General features: G+C 35.1%; 1 protein-coding gene across 4 annotated transcripts in view; it reads right to left on the reverse strand.

The window, feature by feature from the left end:
- Positions 1-19,153, reverse strand: part of LOC117405698 (paraspeckle component 1-like) — a 64,885-nt gene that overhangs the window by 27,005 nt on the left and 18,727 nt on the right. Inside the window, exons 7-8 of one of the 4 annotated variants that reach the window (XM_034008981.3) lie at positions 5,301-5,358; positions 1,366-1,520 (exon numbers count right to left, since the gene is read on the reverse strand). The exons of 1 other annotated variant lie outside the window; for it this stretch is intronic. In XM_034008981.3, the coding sequence (XP_033864872.3) occupies positions 1,366-1,520; positions 5,301-5,358 (213 nt within the window). Of the gene's footprint in view, positions 1-1,365; positions 1,521-5,300; positions 5,359-5,963; positions 13,677-19,153 lie in introns of those variants that run through there. 2 more of the 4 variants (XM_034008985.3, XM_034923610.2) reach the window with 2 other exon arrangements.

Below are 19,153 nucleotides of genomic sequence, written 5' to 3' on the forward strand. Positions count from 1 at the left end.
TTCAAAATGTAATTACTCACCATAGGGAAAGTGAAAATAGACACTTTTGACATGCTTACTGTATCCTTTATTGTACACAAACACACAGGCATTGCAGAATTTGAGCACTGGTTCAATATTTGATGGCCTTTCTCTCTATGACTCTCAAGAGGATCATAATCTGCAACTTAATTGGCTCAGGGATCTCTAAAGTGTAAAACATTTTTCTGTGTGCATAAAATGTTGATTTTTTTTGGACAGCCCCTAATAAGAGGTCAAACTTAAAAAAAAATTAAAAAGTAATGATATAAAATAAATCTATCCTTAGAAAAAATCCACACAGGCAGAATACTGAAAGAGATTTACGACAACGAGATCACCAGTAGTAGTGCATGAATTTAAAACAATCATGTGCCGAGACTGGTAAACATTACTGCTATGTACAGTTCTGCATCAGCTATTTGCAGTGCACTTGTGTGCATGATCAAAAATAAAAGCTTCTATATCAAATGTGTATTAAATGAGTCGGAATTCACAAGTATTATTGGTTGAACAGTCCATTATTATAATAGGTATTTAATTTGTGTCTGCTTATAAAATACTAATAGGTAATTATCAATGCTTATTAAAAAAAAAAAAAAAAGTCCCTTTATAAACCGGTTAGATTACATAGGAGGTTAACATATCATTATGTTCAGTATCAGCCATAAAAGCAGTCTTCAGGAGACGTTAAAGAATGATTTTACTTAGATATTTCAATTGCCTTAAACAGAATTAGTTTCCTACTACAAAGTTAGAATGCTGTGGAAACTTGAAACAGTTTTCATAAAAAGCAGAACATGTTTAACTAATCAAAATGTACATAAAGTGCAAGTTTTGTGAATATGCCCTCCCCCTCTCTATGCATGCCTAAAACAACAGTTCACAAAATCTTTGCTTCATAAAGTGACAAATAATGGGGTTTGCAATTAAGTACCATGTCAATTTATACTTAATATGGGAAAAGTTGCAAATATCATGTCCAGAAATGTTTTATTTAGAATTAGTTTTTTTCTACTTTGATCTGACCAGCTCAGATTGTTATACGAAGTACTGTGTTTTTTTGCATTAAGGTACTTTCACGCTTGTATATTTGATAATCAAAGAACAAATGGATAGGTAAAACAAGCATGTCTAACTATGATTTTTTATTTAAAAACTACAATAATAAATGTATGACTTCAGGTGAACTAAGAATGCCACAAGCAACTGTCATCTAGACATTAGTATACAAAAATAAATAAAGCAAGAGCACATCCCAGTGTGAACATACCTTTAATGCAAATGTGCCTCAAATGGCAGCAAATGAAAGATCACAGAAATTAAATGATTCTAGCAATACATTACCATTGTTCCGTTATCTGGCATCATTGGTGCTCCTTCTGGCCCCATGGCAGGACCAGGTCCCATAGCAGTGCCAGACATTGCTCCTCTGTTGTTCATATTCATACCCATCATTTGAGGAGGGCCTTGGTTACCAGCAGCTACTGGGCTATACGTATCTATGCAAAACAATTTTTCTTTTACTCACAGGTATCAGTCATTGGCCAAAGCAGTTTAAAATGGTGCAAAATTCTAAAGCGTAAAGCAGGCTGTGTGAAGCTCCTGTTACTTCCGAACACAATGAATAAGTGTTTATTCTTTGGGACTGTACATTTGCCCCAAATAAAACACAGCATCAAAAGCACAACCCAAAAATAACCTACTCAACACCACATTAACAGTTACCATATTTTCAGTTATGTACTCAGGATAGAAGAAATTAACTACAATGCCACTGTAAACTGTGAAATGTTTTTTCTGTGGAACATTTTCTGTGTAGTTTAGGCCTCCTACTACAACAAGGAATGTACTTGATACAAGTATTTTCCCCAGCACAATTACACACTTTTTGATACTACTTTGTTCAACCCAAATATTAGTATTTTGTGAACCAAACTTAAAAGCTGTCTTTTTGACCTGGTTTAAAAATTAGTTTCACAAAATAATAAGGTTGTTTAGTTCAACCTGGCATGTGAGTATCGAATTATAGAAACTTTAGGGCAAATCAAAAAATGCAACAGTTATCATATAACGTAGCTATCAAATTAAGATACCATCAACCTGTCCTCAAGACAATGCACTTATACAACTGAAGTGCAGAAAATGAATATACCGAAATATTAAGAAGATTAAACATTACAAAGGGTTCAGGAAAACACATGTCACTCAGATCCTACATTAAACCTGAAAAGTGTAAAATCAGAAAAGTTCACAAATGCTCATATACATCCAAGAAGGACATTCCAGAAGTTCTCCATTCATACTATTTAAAAAAAAAAAAGTATTCAGAAAATGCATAACATTTAAAGAAACTAGAACATACTACTTCATCAAAACAGGATGGTTATGTACTACATTATGTTGCCAAGGGACAGTACAAGTGTGGGCACTTGCCTCGATACCTGTTTCAAACCAGAATGTCACTCAGGTACAGTTTAAACTGCGTATGTTCCTGCAGTAATAAAATCACTTACTGTCATTCATCTCATTCTTTAACATATATAGCTATGGCCAAAAGTTTTGCATCATCCTATAGAATTAACACATTTTGCTTCATAAAGGTAAATGAAACCTGCTGTAGTGTTACGTTACCATATTGAATTACATATCGCTTTGTAGTTTTCCCATATACTTCATGAAAAAGAGACATTCTGAAATCTAACATGAAATACTGTACTACTATTAAGGCTTCCGGTAGACACATGCAATATCATTTTGCAGTTTCTTTGGCTACATTATGTTCAATAAAAAATCTAAATTGTGTTATATATATATATAAATATATATATATATATATATATATATATATATATATATATATATATATATATATATATATATATTTTAATTAATGTCTCAATCCTAAAATTCTCGGTGATACAAAACTTTTGGCCATAGCTGTATGTCAAACCTCTACTTGTACCCAATCGATGATGACCAAGCTTTGTCTGAGGGACAAGTTTTACCATTGTACTTTCCCTGTTGGACAAATTTCTCTCGCTACGTTCATTCTGTTGCTCGAAAAACATTCTGGGTAGATTTCTAGAGAGACACGCAAGTTTCTGAAAACTCTTAATCATTGTGGAAGTCTAGCACATGCACACAAATATTTAAAAAAACCTTAAACCCAAACTATATACATGCATATGCATATTCCTTTGATTCTGAAACCCTCAGTCACAAATACACAAACGCACTTAAATGAATGCAATGATATTATTGCTAATTTACATTGCTTTTGTCTACACTAGGAGCCCAGTAAGTTTGACTGCCAGCTCTAGGATTAACAGATAACATAATAAAATTACAAAAAGCTTACAATAACAATACTTCTGATTTATCCATTTAGCACTATAAAAAAATAAAAATAATCTTTCAGCTGGCAACCGACAGAGACTATAGTGAAAAATAATCCGTATTTCAGTGTTATGCATTTTATGACACACACTTTTTAAATAAGTTACATATTTACGTATTGTCATTTACTAACTTAAACACAGAGTCCGAGTAATTACAGTACCTTTGTGCTGTGTCTGCTAAATAACTAATTTACTGTAGATATGATAAACATTATAGATTTAAATGTATAGAAATTATGCAAACACTTGTGTCGCCGGTGCATTATATCTCACTATCTTGCAGAGGTGTGGAAAAAGCCAGCCTAGGGTTTAACCTGTTGCAGAAAGACAGGTCCCATTTACTGACATCAATATAGAGAAAAAAGTGTAATTTTAATTGAAATGATGGCCTAGTGAAGACAAATATTTTGCGTTGTTTTATAGGGTATTCTGGCATTTTATCCGACAATATACCTTTCTGGGTCTGGGTCTGCTACTTTGAAGGGTGCAAATGAACATTAGCTGAAGGCTTTGTTACAGTATATATATATATATATATATATATATATATATATATATATATATATATATATATATATATATATATATATATATATACTAGTCTCAAAGAGAACACTTCGCCTTAGGTAACATTGTGGTGAAACAGACTTTTCCCATTGTAAATGCTTCAGCTAAAGGAACAGGAACTTTGCTTAAAAGAACACCTTCTTGGCAATGATAGCAATTCGTTCACCATGGACACAGTACTGTTTTTTTTTTTTTTTTTTTAAAGGCAACTTGTCATTGCGAGAGTGTCTTGAGGGACACTGATTGGTTTATTAAATCTTTCTAGAACCGCCTTCATCTAATTGAATTGTTTTGTTTTCTGATTTCCACGAGTGCACCTCATCGCTACAAAATGTAAACAAATTGCAAAATTGTTCGAGCTCTTGAAAAAAACCTGAATCAGACACAAGTCGCTGAGCTGTCACTCGATTACAAATCTTGACCAGTTAATTTATGGGCATTACTTGATTAAAATCGGTAGATTAATCCATGCACATTTTAACTAAGGTAACGATCTTATAGCAGCTGTCCTTTAATACTAAAAAAATAAATAGAATCTAAAATTAACTAAAAAATAAGCCCAATGGGAATTTGGTCTTTTTAAAAGCATGTTTATTATTATTTTTATCTTAGTAAATGTAACACATTTTCACAGAACAACCATTTTTTCAGGCCACTGTAATTTGAATGTTGGAAGTGGCGAGTATATCCCTTCCCTTCCTGTGTCAGTTTGGGTATTTGTGGTGTATACCTCCCTTTTTTTAAACAATCTCCAATTTTTCTGAGAAAGTTCTTGAAAATTGATTTGTAACCAAATCGACTACAATGTCTCATTTTTAAATGTGTATAAAGCAATTCTAAATATTACTTTGAAGTTCTCAATATAATTCTCTATAACGGTCTCTATGATATTAGAAATATTGCACGAAATTCAGCTATTCTTACACCGCTTACCGCTCACCGCATATTTGTCCTGCCTCTGCTCACTAATGATTGACTTTCCCACTGGTTAAACTCCCAAGGAGAATACCCTGCTGAAAGCACTGCAAATATTGGTTAATGACACAGAAAACACACAAGTTGCTAAGTAGATAGAAATCTGTTATAAATCATGATCATGAATATCCATAGATTTCATAGATCGTTACAAGATGAAGATGACATTCACTTTAAATGTCCAACTAAAAGTGTTCTAGAAGTGATACACCATAGTACTATAACCAACAATTGTACAGTAAACACAAATTGAATAATGTACAGTCCCAAAAAAAAAAGAAAATCACAGAACATAAGAGAAGCATACACAGCTGCTTGTGTATGTGATTATGACCCTACCTCCCATATTAATTGCTCCTCGGGGACCCATATCACCCATTCTCATTTCCTGTTCTCTCTGGAAGTAAAAACAGTTTGCAACCTATTGTTAAAATACTTTGCCATTGATCTTCTGTTACAGAGGTTTGGATAACATGACCATAATATAGCATCTAGATAATATCAACACTACTTTTTGATCTGATTGTTAAACCTGTGTTTGTGTGTGTTAAAGACACACAAACACAACATTTTTGCAACAAAAATGTCCAAAATTGTCATCATTCTCCACAACCATAAAATGGGGATGGGGACTGTTTTGGGGAAAAGGGTTACATTTTTCTGCACAAAATATACACTTGGTGTCCTGTTTATTAGTTCTTCTCTCTCCACTAAATGAAGCATCAAATCAAGTTTTGAAAAGGAAAATATCATTCTTTACCCACAATTATGGTGATCTAACATGAGATGTAATGTTATGAGATATGACAAGTGCATAGTCGTTTCAAAATATAAACGTCCATTTATTGCAACGTTACCCAGGGTCCTTATCTAACCAAAAAGACTCATACAACTGCATTACTTGGTGCTGCAGTTTGTAAGTGTATAGGCTAAACTAAAAATTTATAGAGAAATAACACTGGAGCACTACTTTTGTTCAAAGTGCTGTGTTTCTGACATTAATTATTTTTTTTTTTTTTTTTTTGCTTTAAATTTAGTCGTCGCCAATTTTTTACCCCGGTTTTTTCCTCAATTTTGTATGCCCAATTATTATTATCTGTAACCTCGGCTCACCGCTCGCAACCCCCCCGCAGACTCGGGAAACGGCAGCTGGAACACGCGTCCTCTAACACGTGCTCCTGCCAATCCGTCATTTTTCGCACGGATCCACAGTGAAGCCACCAGTCCTATAGTGCTGGAGGACAACACAGATCTGGCGGCTCCACTGCAGAACCACAGGTGACCTATCGGCCACAGGGGTCGCTGGTGCGCGGTGAACCATGGATTCCTCTGCCAACCTTAGCCCTCCCTACCCGGGCGGCATTCGGCTAATTGTGTGCCACCCCCTAGGAACCCCCAGTCACGGTCGGCTGTGACATAGCCTGGATTCAAACCTGCGATCACCAGGCTATAGGGCGCATCCTGCACTCCAAGCGGAGCGCTTTTACTGGATGCGCCACTCGGGAGCCCCCTGTGTTTCTGGCATTCTAACATTAATTCAAGTGTCTTATGTTTCTATAAAGAGGGGAAAAACAGTACAGTTGTTTATTATAATGTCAATCTACCTCCCACCCCACAAATTACTTAAATAAATCTAGATAGCCTCATGTATTATGTACAGGTCTCCTCCTTTATAATAATGTAGCGAACAGCCACAGGTGAGAGCATGCAACCAGTGTTTTGCTTACGAGGGAACACTGTACCACATATTTGGAACAAAAAGAACATACAAAACATACAACAGAAATGTATTAATGTATTTTTTTCTGGTCTCAAAAACATTCATATTCAAGATTAAGGACACTACAAAATGTATCTTAGTAGGTTCTCAAAACGGACGCCCATAATAAAAATGGATTATTCATGCATTACTTTTTGAGACACTATGTTCATATTTTTTGTCTACTAGTCTTTTTATTTGCATGCACACACCTTTCCGGGACGTTACTGTGATGTTGTTGTATAGAAATAGAAACATTTAAGCTTTCAGGTATTACGGAATATTCCTTTCTAATAGAATGGACAATAGGCCCCATAAAGTAGAATTATAATTATAAAAGTAATAGTAACCATCATTACTCAACCCAATGCCACAAAGGACAAACCAGAGTGCTTTTCTGATCAGCAACCAGAGCTGCACCAGAAGGTTGCTCTGACAGGATAAATAAATTAAACCTTGCTATTGGTAAAAAAAAAAAAAATGGAATTAAGGAAACATTTGATTTTTTAAATAAAACAATTATTTAAAAAAAAAATCAATTGAGTCTATAAATCCAAAGTAAAGGTATAACTGGATTGTTTTTCCTCTATGGATTTTTTGTACTGAAAATAATCAAGGACTGATGCTGTATCACACTACACACTTAAAAAGACAGTCAGTCTCGAGCACATTCAATAATTTGCCTCTCAGACACAGCGGGAAAAATGTTTACATGAACATTTAATCACATAGCATGAGGCTAGCACAAATGTATTCTTTTCTTTTGTTGGTTTTAATCATGTACTGCTTATCCAGCACCTATGGCATTGGAAATGATGGGATGCATTTATTTTGTAATACATTGTACACAATCTTGAAAGCTCTAAATTACTCTGTGTGTGGGTGTGGGGGGCAAGCAGGTTTGAAGTCTCCCATTTCCAGTTGTGTGTCCTGTCTTACATTAATGCTAGTATGGTAGGTAGCCAACGACTGCGCGTTGCTAATATACAACCTTTCGGCCTCTGGATTCGTGTTGGACAAGTCACATCAGTTAATTTTAATTTTCATTTTCCTGATTTAAGAATTAAAGCTCAAATAGAAGAATCTGACAAAAAGATTGACAAGTTATGGGGTAAAAGAAAGACAAATTATTGGATTTTGTGTAGACAGTAAATGCTTTTGACATGATGTTAACAGTAATGTTAATTAACAAGCATATTTCAGATCGAAATTACTGCTGTTTTAAAAAAAAAGAAAAACACACACACAACAGTATTAATGTATTATTAATAATGTCTTAAAGACACAAGGTGAGGAACATTCAGTTGTTACCTGAACGCAAGTACTATTTTTTTTTTTATCTAAAGTGTTCTCATTTGAATGTATGTTGTGCTTTGCTGTTTAACTTATGCACAGCAGTGTTTTTAGTTATTAGAGCTTCTGATAAAAATTATAATGTTTATTCTTGATATTGAAAAATAAAAAGCTGTTGATGCATCGAGTATTGTTGACAAATGCCTATGTGATAATCAATTAAGAAATGAGGTTGCCGATTGCACCACTATAGTACATACACTAAGACCACCTCTTAAGTTTTCACTGATTAACAGTTAACATTGTAATTTTATGGGTACCTAACAGGTGATGAGCCAGCAGATGTTCTTGTCTATATAAGAGGTACTGGGTCTTTGCTATTCAGCACAATTATATTAATAAATGATTTCTCTCAAGATTTTAGAGAAACTGTGAGCCAACCCCATGTCACTGTAACATGGAGGACTGGAAAGGAATACAAAATTAAATATAATGGTTAGAATACACAACATATTGTCCATTTAAATTTTGAGAACTTCATATGTGTGGGGACATTATAGGTAGGTCATGAACCTTACCCTTCAAATGCACATACTCTTCATATTCGCCTCACCACACAATAAAACATGCATCCCCCCAAAAGAAGATTAAAATTACACTTAAAATACTAAAAACTCTCCTTACCCTGCAGAACAATTAACACTTTAAAATACTCTGATTAATCCTGAATGAGAAAACAAAATATAAATTTCACCTTCCTGCTACATCCTCCAATTTACTGCAGGAACATTCCCAATAGGTTACATATATCGCATTATACCTGCAAACCCAATTAGGATTGAAAACATGGGTGCTTTTGTTACATTATGGCCTTTTCAGCCAGGCGGGTCACCCCCAAGAACTGGTGCCGCCCAGCTGAAAAACTCAGGGCTGCCGGTCTTGCAGATGCTACTGTGCCTTTAACACAAGTAATTGATTGCACTGCCAGCAGGTTAAATCCCTCGCTCCTGCCCTTCACAGACTGAAACATTAACATGAAATTTGTGCCAGATGATTAGGCAAGTGTGCTAGATTACAGAGTTACTGTAAAAAATCTAACACCAACTAAAAAAGGTAAAATGACAAAACTATTTAAAACAATTAACATAATAAATACAATTATATATAATTACTGTACATACCCATTAAGCAAACTTTAAAACACAACAATGCCTAAACAAAATTACCTGTTATCCGTTTAAACCATTCCCATAGAAAGATGTTCATACAGTCAACACTTGGATATCCTTTACCCAGATACACGTCAGTCGTGTTTTACCGCCCTTGTATTAAGAATAAAATCAATCCCCATTATATATATATTTAACAAATTAGTGCACTTACCCGTCACACGCGATTTCCGACTCCGTCACCAGTTTTCTGATACAAAGCCCCTCTCAATGTTACAATGTACTTTTTTATCCTCGTATGCCAAATCAGTCTGTCTTTACACAGCTCCTCCTCCAATTTCACATGACGAAAATTCAGCAAAAACAAAGCGAACGAGATAAGCTATGGTAATGTAAAAGTTAATCGTTAAACAGTTTTAAATAATGTGATGCATTTTTTTTTTTTTTTTTTAAATCTGTGATTAATCTGTGATGGGTAACATTTTAATTTAATTTTGCTGTTGGGTCGGTAACGAGGAATCTTACATACTGCTACAATACTTATTGGATTTAAAAGTATGTACTGTATTACTGTGTCCACAGTCGTCTCTTTTGGCAAGTGATATTTTCAGAATCGTATCGTTCTGAATTAAAATACTTCTGTTGAAAACATAGTACTGTACCAACTACAGTACATCTAAATAGATGCCTCCTTATTTTAAAACAGTCCTTTCAGCTATGTATTTTTGACATTGTATCTTTTTTGTGTTCCCTGAAAAAACGTACAATTGTTGGAACGGGCCGAAATGAAATAATCAGATATGCATCACATTTGTTTAACTGTCACTGAAGTCAAAGTGACTGTGCTGTATATGCATGCTGGATTCAGGTGCTTTCTGCTGCCATTCAGCTTTTCTCTGTGTTACTTTTAAAGACATCTTTTCTTTTCAGAATGTCTCAAACGGTTTGCCTTGTGATTATTCATTTTTCACTTTGCTCTTTTTGTGATGGTTTTGGGAAACTTTTTTTAATAAGTGCAAATTTTATTTCAAGAGATAGTTTGTTGTGTGGATGTTTAGACATTTTATTAGCTGTTCAACAACTATACAATTCAGAATGGCAAAGGCCAGACAACTGAGTATATATGCAACATCTTGCTTTTGTTTTGGTTTTTGTACTAGTTTTTAAAAGAAGAATCACATGACACAGATTTACATTGATTTTAGGAATCAGAGACTTAAAAATCATGCCGGATTCCAGAATAGACAGGTTCCGGATTGTAGCGAATATCACACTATTCAATAGGGCATTGGTCAGGACACAAACATCATGCCGAACTATAGAGAATGCTGGTATGTAGATGGGATGGGTTAGACAGATTTTAATATATAGAAAGTGATTTTTTTTTTAATGGAACAACCCGAGAAATGCAAAAAGAGCCAGTGGCTAAAAAAATAAATAAATAAATAAATAAATAAATAAATAAAATAGGTTAAGTTTAATGTATGCAATTCTTATTCTTGTAAAATGCCCACATAAACTGTGAAATATATATATTTTTGCAATTTTATAGTGGGTTTACAAGGATGGATGTACTTATTGTTGATATTCTAATTACTGTAATAAGCTGATGCTGCTGTAGCTATCTGATTCGATTCAATTAAAAGGGAATTTCTTACTTTTAATTTAATATTTGGGTACAACAAAACAATTAAGTAGTATTTTTTTCTATTTATTTATTTTTAAATCTGTTGATTTTATAACAGCTTTACCTCAATCTGATTAATATATATCTAATATAAATTAGGACTGTTACTCGATTAAATATGTTGATTGGTTAATTTATGGCCATTAATTGATTAATCGTTAGATTAATCCGTGCACATTTTTTATAAAGGTAACGATCTTGTAGCGGCTGTCCTACATAGTAATACTAAAAAAATCAACAGAATCTAAAAAAAAAAAAAAATAATAAAAAAAAATAAATAAATAAGCCCAATTATGATTTTTATTTTAGTAGATGCAACACATTTTCACAGAAGAACCGTTCTTTCGGGCCACTGCCAGTTCTTGTTCGAGGTACCTGAGAATTGACTGCTTAACATGCTCTCCTAGTCAGAAATGAAATAAAGTAATTCTAGCATTTAAAGAATAGTGGCTCGCAGGTGACTCTGGGAACGTTCATGTTTTTGTGCTGACTTTGACAGACATCCTAGATTGCAGTGGCCAGTGCTGTTCCATATCACCTTTTCTGTACTGAACAAAAAATACATATATTTTTTTAATTGACAGCTACCGGTAAGCCACGAATACCTTTCATAATTTGAATTTTGGAAAAGGTGAGTATATCCCTTCCCTTCCTGTGTCAGTTTGGGTATTTGTGGTGTATAACTCCCTTTTTTAATAATCTCCAATATTTCTGAGAAAGTTCTTACTGAAAATTGATTCGTAACCAAATCGACTAGGATGTCTCTGTCGTCTGATGATTTTTTTTATTTTATTTGTAAAAAGCAATTTTAAATATTACTTTGAAGTTCTCAATATAATTGTCAATAACGTCTCTATAAGCAATATCCTAAGAAATTCAGCTATTCTTACACTGCTTACCCTAGCATATTTATGTCCTGCCTCTGCTCACTAATAATTGGACAACTTCAAAACCAGGGCAGTTCTTTGACTTTCCCATTGGTTAAACTCCCAAGATCTTCAACTGAAACGGAGAATACCTTCAACAGTGTATGTCTCGCCTCTGCTCATTCATGATTGGACACCTGCATAACAAGGGGCAGATCTTTGACTCTCCCATTGGTTAAACCTACTGAAGACCCGCTCACTTATGATTGGACTGCTCGCGGAGGAAATGCAGTTCTAAAATTCTTCACGATTAAATTGTTAAAACAAAACAAAAAAAACATCTGGTAAAGCCCTCTTATGAGGGTTTTATTGTTATTAGAAAACTGATACTTTAAAACAAAAATAATATGTTGCCAATACAAACTTTTTTTTTTTTTTTTATATATGTTATGAGTAATGCGGTTTGCTCATAATTTAATCTGTGGTTTGGTAGTCTTCAGGCTTCATTATCCTAGCAGAAAACACTTCTATTTCCAATATCCTAAATCCTTCACCAACATGGAGCTGTACCTCTAGCCAATATGGTTTCTGAACAATTTGTAACATATATAAATCAGAAAAATATATATATAAATTTTAGTAATTACAAATATTTGCTGATTAGCTGATTGTGCTATTTGTTCAGTAACTTGTTCACAATGTGTTCATAAAGTTTATTCAAAGCTTCCTTTCTGGCTTTGTTACAGAAAACAGCACCATCCTGTGTTGTTACTGTGATATGCGGAAATAACTTTGCTGCAAGTAAATCAGACTGACAACAGTTCTTTAATTTCTTCAACTCGTCATTCAAACCGAAGAATAGTTGTGACTGTGAATACTGCAAAACTAGGACATGGTGGGAATCGCTGTTCCAAAAAATGTGTATAGCATTTACTCCCAAGTGTGAAAAGTTATATTAAAATTGTATAGGTTAGATTTTTCATGGGAATAAACGCTATAGTGTGAATAGTCCTTTAGTTTTCGGGTTTCCATTCGCTCCATTTATTTTACTCGAGAAAACGCGGCTTTTCACCCGACGCCATGCAAATCAAGGAGAAAGGTGGGGGTTCATATGTAAATGAGATATGCATAATGTTCTTGTGCTGTTTTTAAGCTGCGATTTCTTAATACCAAGTGCTTGGTGGTTTAATAATATGTTTTACTGCTCTTGCCCAAATTGTTTTTCAAATGTCATTAGTGGGGTGGTCATGGCGCTCATAGCGAATACTGTTTCAACTAACTTATCTTACGACTCACTGATTAAAAATGAACTCGGAGGTATAAAATGAAACTGATGAACAGGTACATTCAGGCAATACAGCATATAGGGGACCAGGTTATGCTGCGTATACTACTTCCCTGGCTTATGAAACCCTACCCGTCTGGATGGCTGACAGCTGCTAAGGACGCATTCAACACCACGGATGGGCAAATACGGGTAGTGGGCACTTGAAAGGGAGGTGGCGGATACCGATGAAACAGACTGAAGTGCAGCAGGAGTTGCCTGCTGCCACTGCCTGCTGTATCCTGCACAAACTCTTGTCAAAAAAAAAAATGGTGTTCATGAATCAGTAGCTGCCTGCGAGACAGAAGGTTACCTCAGAAGCCAGTTTCAATTGGACACCAGTGATTTGAGGAGGCTCATTCAGTCAGAGATTCTCTCCTTTCTTTTAAGTTCTGTTGGATTTACCGTTGTGTTAAATATTAATGATGCCAACAAATAAAACACAATCCCAATACGTTCATTTGCAATTTTATTTGGTCAGTTCTAGAGGGCATCAACAACTTGTTGGTATATATGTTTGTTGCACTGTTTTGGGCGATCGAGCTGGCTCATGACATCCAGTTCACCAACTATATTTATTAACGTGGAGGGCGGACACGCGTTGTCTTCAGACATAGCTGGGATAAAAAAAAAAGCACGGGAATTAATTCAGTCACAGACATTTAAGCAGCTCACTTGCTCTTTGTGTTTAACTGTAGCGTAGTTTTTACAGCAAAGGTATTCTCAAACAGCTGCTTTAATACTGTAACAAGTGTACACCGCAGTTCATGGTGTATTTGGAAGTGGTTTTATACAGAACTGTACACCCACTTGAGATATACAGCATGACAGGACAGACACACAGCAAAAAACAACAATAAAAAAAAAAGCTGCCCGCATTATCATTAAGGTGAAATACACCACTGCTAACCATAAAACCGCCCACTTTCTGTCATCTTGGAACGCACAGTAACAACTGACCTGTTCCCCTGCAATATTTAGATCTGTGTCACACATGGACAAACAAGCTCACCAACATTTTCACGTGAAATGCAGGTTTCCATGTGAAACTGGGCGTGGTTTTCCTGTATTTTTCATCATTTACACGAGTAAATGAGATTTTACCCTATCCCTCTCTTTGGCCGTTTTTTCAGCAACAAACCTGATTCGCACGAGTAATTCTCCCAAACGTGCACGCGCATTGCCACTTCACGTGTAAACAGCCCTGCATGGAAACTGGCCCATTGACAGACATTCAGAGGCATGTACTAAAACAGAGATTTTCTTTCATCAAGCAGAAAAAAAGTTAAATACATGAATAATGTATTTATGCATTTTCCAGTGGATTGAACAGTGATTAAACATAAATTTGAAAGATAACATTTGATGTCCATTACCAGAGGTTAAGGACCTCATATTGACCAATCAGGTTAAAGGAAATGTTCTAATAAATTATTTTTAAGGTAACACCTGGTACTTAAAACATGAGTGTTTCCATTTCTTTCCCCGTTAAGTGTTCCTGGCTACAATGCTCTGTCACCTACCTATAGAAAATTCCTGTGAAGAACCCTGAAAATGTAAATGCTTTTTAAAATAGACATGGCAGTATTTACTAGGGGTGAGACCGAATAGTCGAACATTCGACTATTCGATAACGATGGCACCTATCGACAAGTGAATCCAACATTCGAAAGATAAAAAAAAAATGTATATATTGATTTTATTTTAAAGCCTGTACTGCTGATTGGCTCTCTATGTAGCGGTAATGAAGATTGACTGGAGGGTGGGATTTGTTATTTCTTGTCTGTGATTGGCTAAACTAGAACGTACCTCGGCTAACGATGGCTTCCTCACAGAAAAGTTCAGCATGGAAATACTTTGACAAAGTAAATGAAAACACTAAGTGTAAAATATGTGCAGTGCAATTAAACTACAACAAATCTACCCACCTAAAAGCCAAACACCCTTCTGCGACGCTAACAACGACAGAAAAGTAAAGAGGACCGCAACAAACCGCCATTGTATCCTTTGCGGTGAGGCCTCGTCAGTGTGACAACGTACGTGCTGAAAAAACATCAGCCCTTATTGCTAATATGGTGGCAAAGGACATGCTTCCCATGTTTTGTTGAAGGTGAGGGATTTCGGTAGTTGATGAAATTTGTGGAACCTGAATACACCATGCACGAAAAACCCTGCACTAAAACAATTACCACTCGACTCGAAAAAAATGCATGCCGATTCAGCAGCATCTGTCCGCAGAAACTTGTCAAAGGCTGAGAAGGTGGTGATTACTACAGATGCGTGGACTGCACTGAATACCGAGTCGTACGTCATAATAACTTGTCATTTCATAGAGGACTGGGAAATGAAAAACGTAGTTCTACAGACTCGCGCCACGCCAGAGAGGCATACAGCAGAGAATCTCGCAAATGTGTTAAACACCGCTGTAGACCATTCGGGTTTAACTAGGGGGGAAATCACTGCCTGTGTTCACGACAATGCCAGCAACATCATCTTCGGAGTTTGTTGAATGGGACTCGAATTTGTGCTTTGCACACACTCTGCAGCTCGCCTTCAACGATGGCTTTAAACTTGGTGCTATACATAATGTAGTCGGTGCGGCCAGCCGTTTTGTGTCACATTTTTATCACAGTGCAATAGCTACTCAGGCTCTGAAGTTGAAACAAAAACAACAAACTCTGCCTGAGCACCGTCTGCTGCAGTATTGCCGGACCTGATGGACATGCTGATTTTTTTAAACAAGAATAAGTGAACATGATAATAATAATAATGGACATTGCTAGCCTAACTAGTCCTAAAGTTTTTGTTAGGATTTTTTTTTTTTTTTTTTTTTTTGCTTCCATAGAAGGCTAGTGCGTTAATGCCACTCAGGCCTTTTTGTTCATTCATTTATTTATTTATTAATATTATTAAGCTAGCTACATACATAGCAAGCTATTGCCTATACAGGCTATTTATTTTTTATTCACTGGAACTCGAACACACAGGTATGTTGCCGATTTGATTTAACGTAGACTGGTAGTCTATATGTTGAGTGTGGTTTGAAAACGAGGGAAAAGTAAATCGTTTAGTTAAGTGGATTGTATAAATTAGCTAGCTAGATAGTCTAATGCATTTTGTATTTCGCTGTTATGACCGGAAAACATTATTGCCACAAGGATGCTAATGTTAAGGCATTTGCCTCGCAGCTCACATTGCTAAACTATTATTGAATGAAAATTAAATTAATAATTGAATAAAAATTATACAGGAGACGCCCATATTTTATAAGCAAGCGTTACTTTTTTTTTTTTTTTTTTTAATTGTCACAACATTTATAGTTCATTTGAAATTGTAATTAACGGAAAAGCTTGTGACAATATCGGTAAAAAAAATAACACTTGCTTGCAAAATACGAGAGTCTCACACAAGCGTTGACAGGTATGCTTATGTTATTGCTGCTGTTATGGCATTTCTGTATGTTTCCGAATAGGAAGGTGTTTTTTTTACATAGCCTAATGTTTATTTAACAAAGTTGTTAAAGTTGTTGTGTTAGCTAAGTATTTTAAAATAAAGTTCAGAATTTATTGCAATTGCAATAATTGTCACTTTGCATTATTTCGCATTTAATGTACGTCACATTTTGAATGGGAGGCGGAGGCGGAGGCGGGGGGGGGGGGGGGGCGACTATTCGATTAGTCGACATCAACAGCTGTGGAATTATCGATAGTCAAAATATTTGTCGTGCACATCCCTAGTATTTACACAAACAAACAAAAAAACACATTACAAATTATTCTGTATTCTAGAAAGACTCTGTATCAAGGTGTCAGAACATTCCAGAGCTCTGGACCACCGTTTCTCGAATGCAGCCACCAGCAGAATTTTGTGCAGCCACAGCAGCTCCCCAGCAACTCCTCTCCTAGATCAACCTTTACCTTAAATCGGCATCGCTATCCACCTTTCATTCAGAAAGCCTGACTTGACATAAAGCACTAAAATTACTAATATACTGAAAATGTAAACAGACTTGGCCTACAATGTGAAAAAGTGTAATCTGTTTCATTGCTATGGCCAGAGTTTAATGACAACATCGTTAATGAAACTTAGTTAAGAGAATTATAGAATACAGCTGTGCACCAAATTTAAAAGACATTGTGGTTTATTAATTTGATCTAAAAACAGTGGTGATCTTTGTGTATCAAGGTTATTAAAATCAAACATCTAACAGCTCTTAAGTTAATTTTTGTCTGTAAAAAAATATGTAAAATGACTGGAAGGATCCTGCAATTAAAGCGATTTCAAAGTGTTATTTGGCTCCTCCAATTGAATATTTCCAAATGTAGCTGTGAAAAGTTACATTTTTACTGCAAAACAAATGGAGACAACCATAGAATACAGCTGTGTACCAAATGTTAAAACAATAACTCAAAGTGCACTTTCTCTGTTCAGAAACCTTAACCCTTTAAGAACCAAGTGTTTTTTAGGGGGATGCTTCCCCAGGACCTGGGTTTTTTTTTGGCTGTATTTGACTTTCTTCCTATAAAAATTCACTAAAAATATATTTTTACAGTACCATCTGGAATTGGTTTCCTTTTTTCAGAATATTCTGGGGAACATTAAATAAAAAAAAAAAAAAACACATCTAATCTTTTTCAGCACTGTATTTAGTCTTTTTTTTATTGTTTCTGTATTCTGCTTAGTGTTTTCAAAGAGATACAGGAATAAAAAGTGTTATTCTATGACCCGAGGGACCTTACAATACTTCCTGAAAGTTTAGTTTTGTTGAAAAAAATTACCGTTTGGGCAAATTACAAGACATTGTTTCACCTCAATGATTTTTAACTATTTGCCATTCTCTCTTTTAAATTCAACAGATAAATAAATCAATAAATAAATAAATAAATATAAATAATTAGTAGAGACTTGAAATTTTCTTTTTTTTGGTTCAGGCCACTGTAGAGTATATTTTACAATACTTCAGAATGATTTATTCTCACGGTCCATTTCGTCATGTTTTCATGAAGAAAAAAAGGGGGGGGGGTTAAAACGTATAGAGGATACCTGTGTAAAACTATTTATTGCTTAAGGGTAGTGATTTTTCTGCTATATGCTAAGCTATCAGCATTCTAAAAGAAGAGAAAGGACAAGCACCTTGCACGACATAACACATTTGTCACCACATGGTTGAAAATGAAAAAAAAAAAGAAAATCTACTGCTGGCATTTGCTTAGCATGAGATTTGTACTTTTGGAATACATACTATGATTGAATTTGGCTGGTCATTCATTCAAATGCATAACATTCAATTAGGTCAAGCATGAGAATGGTGCAGAGTAATAAACACGAGTGCCAATGCACACAGGACGCAATGTGAAAAAAAAAATTGAAACCTATATACAGATTTAAGATTTTTGCATTATTTGCTTCGCCTGTCTTGTGCATTAGTTATTAGTTTATTCCACTCCGCTGAGGCAAGAAAGCTAACTTCACTCCAGTGAAACTATGCAAGAAAGGTGCAAATTCTGTCCTTTAGAATGATATTTTAAGAAAATGTTTTCCAAACAGGTCCTCTGTCTTTATGACCTTTTTGGTAATAGAATGAAAAAAAAAAATAAGGTTATGCAAAACATGAGAAATATTAGAATTCAATACAATTCACTATGTTGACCAGAACCATACCAGTATCAACATGGCTACTGTACAAACCACTGTAACTGTAGTCGGTACAGTATTTGCAGTAGTCTTTACAGCTCAATGCTTTGTATGTCAGATACATATAAAATAACTGTATAACAGTAATGCATGTACTACTGTAATAACCATTCATAGATTTAATTTGTTGTCTTGAAGGAGTACACAAGGAGTATTTATATCACAAATGACCTTTAAGGTAAAGGTTTCCTCACACATTGTGCTTTGTATTTTGACCATGCAGTCAGTTCATTCTAATAGACAGACAACCCTACAAGAAGGCAGAAACAATTTAACATTAATACATAGGGCTATTTAAAGAGCTTGTTGCCCACTTTTGAAAAAAAATATTTTGCTAATGATTTAAATGATGCCATCCATCAAGAGGTGCTGTGTGTCCCTGTAAAAATGCAACAATTAC

This window comes from Acipenser ruthenus, chromosome 9 (assembly GCF_902713425.1).
Source record: "Acipenser ruthenus chromosome 9, fAciRut3.2 maternal haplotype, whole genome shotgun sequence".
NCBI classification, from domain to species: Eukaryota; Metazoa; Chordata; class Actinopteri; order Acipenseriformes; family Acipenseridae; genus Acipenser; species Acipenser ruthenus.